The 3,678-nt window shown below is 46.2% G+C and overlaps 1 protein-coding gene across 1 annotated transcript in view; it reads right to left on the bottom strand.

The window, feature by feature from the left end:
• CARD9 (caspase recruitment domain family member 9) overlaps positions 1 to 3,678 on the bottom strand; it is a 9,260-nt gene extending 5,582 nt beyond the window's left edge. The window contains exons 1-5 of the mRNA XM_085325406.1: positions 3,495 to 3,678; positions 2,226 to 2,363; positions 1,444 to 1,769; positions 811 to 990; positions 462 to 614 (exon numbers count right to left, since the gene is read on the bottom strand). Of these exons, the coding sequence (XP_085181532.1) occupies positions 462 to 614; positions 811 to 990; positions 1,444 to 1,769; positions 2,226 to 2,363; positions 3,495 to 3,678 (981 nt within the window). The remainder of the gene's footprint in view (positions 1 to 461; positions 615 to 810; positions 991 to 1,443; positions 1,770 to 2,225; positions 2,364 to 3,494) is intronic.

Consider the following 3,678-nt stretch of genomic DNA (forward strand, 5'->3'; position numbering starts at 1 on the left):
TGTGGGGAGCAAGTCAGGGATACACTTTCCCCACTGCTGTTCTGTACCAGAGATTGCTACAGCCAGATCTCCATGCAACGCCAAAGTTCAGCCAGGAGCAAAGCCAATAAGAAGGCTGGTCAGGATGACTAAGATGACTGCTGACATGATATATTTCCATGCACCTGAACAGTTAAATCATAATATAAGCTCCCATCTTCCTCCAGAGCTGAGGCATAGACTATTAATTGACAGATACATCATCAACAGGTAATACTGCTAATGCTGCAGAGAGAGAATATTAAAATATTAGTATGCCTTTCTCCTCAAACTATACCACAAGCAATAGAGTAGGAGTAGCAGGGACTGCTACTGAGCAGTTCCTCTACTCCATAGAGAAGATGACAGATTTTACTGCAGATGCTTCATCTGCCTATTCTTACCCCTTGCCCCCCAGCAGGAATTTTTCCTACACCACATACTTTGTCTTGGAGCACCTTGGCTTGTCGCAGCTCCTTACGAAGATTGTAAATGGTATTTATCAGCTCCTGGTGTTTTTCTAGCACCTGGCTACAGTCATTCTCCAGAGGCTCCTTGGAGAGGCTCTTCTCCAAATTCTGTTCCCTGGCAACCTGCTGGACAAAGAAGAAACGGACATAAAGAAACCAGCTAACTCCATATTAATTTTCTCCCCAGAATTCTACACTCTATTTGACTTGAGAGAAAAGGGCCATAGATGACCCACACAATCTTCACTGTGGCCTCCTCACTGCCCTGGCTGCTGCAGATGATTGCRTCACAGGAGTCCCTATCCAGGCATCCCCGACCAACCTGGAGACTGTTCTCCAGCTCCTGATTCTTGGCCAAAAGCAACTCCTTCTCCTGCTGGATCTCCCACATCACCTCGTGGCTCGGGCGCTGCTCTATGGCATGTTTCAGTTTCATTGTATGCTTCCTCTCCAGCTTGCAGTCATCTTCAGCCTTCATCAGGCTGTGTTTCAAATGATCAATCTACAGGAAGGTTCAGAGCTAATCAGCAACAAAGAGAAATTTCTAGCCTGCAAAAGCAGTTTTCTTCTGGCAGAAATCTCACTCCATTCCCCAGACAAATATAGGGCAAGTTCCCACCCCAGTCTGTTCTCCTCAGGAATTTTGGTGCTCTGGGGACTGGAGTCCTGTCTGTGTGCTGAACGGGTACAACACCACACTGCTCCTGTGCCACCTTGGTGAGAGGGCCCAGTCCTGAATGGGAGGAAGTTTGTTAACTCCTCACAGCTAGCTTATAATACATAGGCCTACAGGGCCGAGCTAAGCACCACGAGGAGATGCTACCTGCTAGAGAACACACAGTACCCCATGATGGACTGGTTCAGACCCTCCTGGGGGCAAAGTCAAGTCAGGTGTACAGCACAGCCTCTCACAGATCACGTAAGGAGGAAGCTAAAAAAAAAAAGGGTGTATGACCTCTAGGAGCAGGTCCCGATTCTTCATGAGGGCAGCGCTCTTCTCCTCACTTTGCTTGGCATAGCTCATTGCCAAGCTGTAGTTCTCATCTTTGCACTTCCGCAGCTCTTTGCTCAGCATGTCCCTCTCCTCTTTCATTTTCTGAGCCCGCTCCTGGTGCTTGTGGAGCAAGCTGTCCCTCACCCACATCTCTTTGATCGTGTCCTCTTTGGTGCGCAGCCACATGGTGAGCTCCTGTGCCTTCTGACGCTCCTCCTGCACAGCACTCTGCAGCTTCGTGATCTCATTCATCAGGAGTTGGCTCAGGCCAGATTCCCCAGCGGTGTCTATTGGGTAGGCAGGCATCAGCCAGTGCTGTCCTGCCTGCTTCCCYAGATACAAACAGCACAGGCCCCCACCTCCACTCCCCACTTCTCCCTGCAGCTGAGGATCATCACAGGCTCCCCTCAGGCTATGCACAAGTGCCCAAAGCCCTTAGGACACAYGACCAAACTATCCACACTGTCTTGCCCCTGCCCTTCCCAGCTCTTCTGCTGTTAACAACGTCACTGACAGAACAACAAGCACAAGGAAGAAACAATCCTTCCTACTTCCTTCTCCAGGTCCAGCCTGTGATACTGTCTGGGGCTACTCTTACCAGTTAACCCAGACCCTTCACAAACTTACAGAGAACACTCCCAACTCTGCTTACCTGAGCGGGGGAGATGGACAAGCAGAGGTGAATCCCCCCTTAAGCCGCAAAACATCAAATGAATAGTTGTTTTTCATAACTCAAGCATTACCTATAATCATAGAGAAAATCCTGCTGGGGTCCTTGCCAGTTATTTTCTTATACAGTTGTGGATAATAAAGCTCAAGACTCTCAAGAAATGCCTCAAAGCCCTTGTGTCCTGTCCGCTGAAGAATATCCAGAAGAACACCTGAAATAATAGCAAGAAGCTTTTTCTATTCATCTGCTTATCTCTTTACCTATTTCTAAGAAAGTAAGTTGCTTCACCTTCCCACCACATGCAGGTTATAAGTCTCCGAAATCAAATTTCCAGGCAAATCTCTAAGCCAATTGCCAAGTAACTACACAAGAGTACTGTCACTGTGGAAGAACAGTTATAAATTAACCCTTGTACTCTGTAACCCAGATTTCAGAGAGCCGGTTTATATCATCCTGCCAAAGACTACAGAAAAGGTGTGTTAAAATGATATACCACAACAGTTGCTGCAGCTCAAGGCTCTGCTCCCAAATATCAGAGGTAAATATGGGGGRAAAAAAAAGGTCATTAGAACAGCACACGTGACTAAAGAGGAAGCAGAGACAGGCCAAAGAGAGCCTGGACTAAAGAGACTTTGAACTCAATTCCCTATTCTTTTCAGAAATACTCTGTCCCAAATCAAACACAGGGTGCTTCTCTTTTGTTTTCTGCAGTTTCCCAGTCTGTAAATAGGAAAAATAAATCTATTCCTATGTACTACAGTCAGTAATTTATCAATAAGGGTTAACAATGCAACAATGTGCTAATAACAATGCAACAATGTGCTAATAAGCATAGTGAATTTCAACTTTCTCTCTGGTCCTCTTGTCCTGTAGGCCAGGGCTCTACACAGACAGCCATGAAGAATTCACTTACATTTTTTGTCAGCGTTCAAAACACCAGAAGATAAGAACAAGGACAATAAATGGTGAATTAATCTTGGAAATACTGGAATTTTGACCCCCTCCAGATTATAAGAATAGCCCAGTGGATCAGACCAAAGCAACTCCCTTATGCTAATCTAGAGTTCAAGAACATTAAAAGGCTACTCGTCCTCTATGTTCCCGGGACTCTTACATAGCTCAGAAACGCACCAACAGTGTCATCTCAATTCCTCCTCTCCCCTGCAAAGGTGTGCTGGGGAAAGAGGCTGCACAGCACTGTCTACAACAGTTCAAACACAGGTAAATAGTAGATTAGAAATGACTGTTTCCTTCAGGCCTAGCATATTAGTATTTATATTCCAGTCCTCTGCCCAGAGCCAACAGACTTTATCTAGGGAGTCAAAGGTTGCACTTCACCCACCTGCTTTCCGTTTGCGCATGACCAGGCTGGGGTCATTAAGAATTTGTTCCTCATCATCAGGGCTAATCACCTGGCACTGGCGAAGGTACGGTGTTATATGGGAAGGATCTATCACAGAGATCAGCTTCACACGGAAGTTCTCCAGGTTATTCCAACATGYCTCATCATCATCATCTTCCAACAT

This window comes from Rhea americana, unplaced genomic scaffold, assembly GCF_003343005.1.
Source record: "Rhea americana isolate MKP2758 unplaced genomic scaffold, rheAme1 scaffold_97, whole genome shotgun sequence".
Taxonomy (NCBI): domain Eukaryota; kingdom Metazoa; phylum Chordata; class Aves; order Rheiformes; family Rheidae; genus Rhea; species Rhea americana.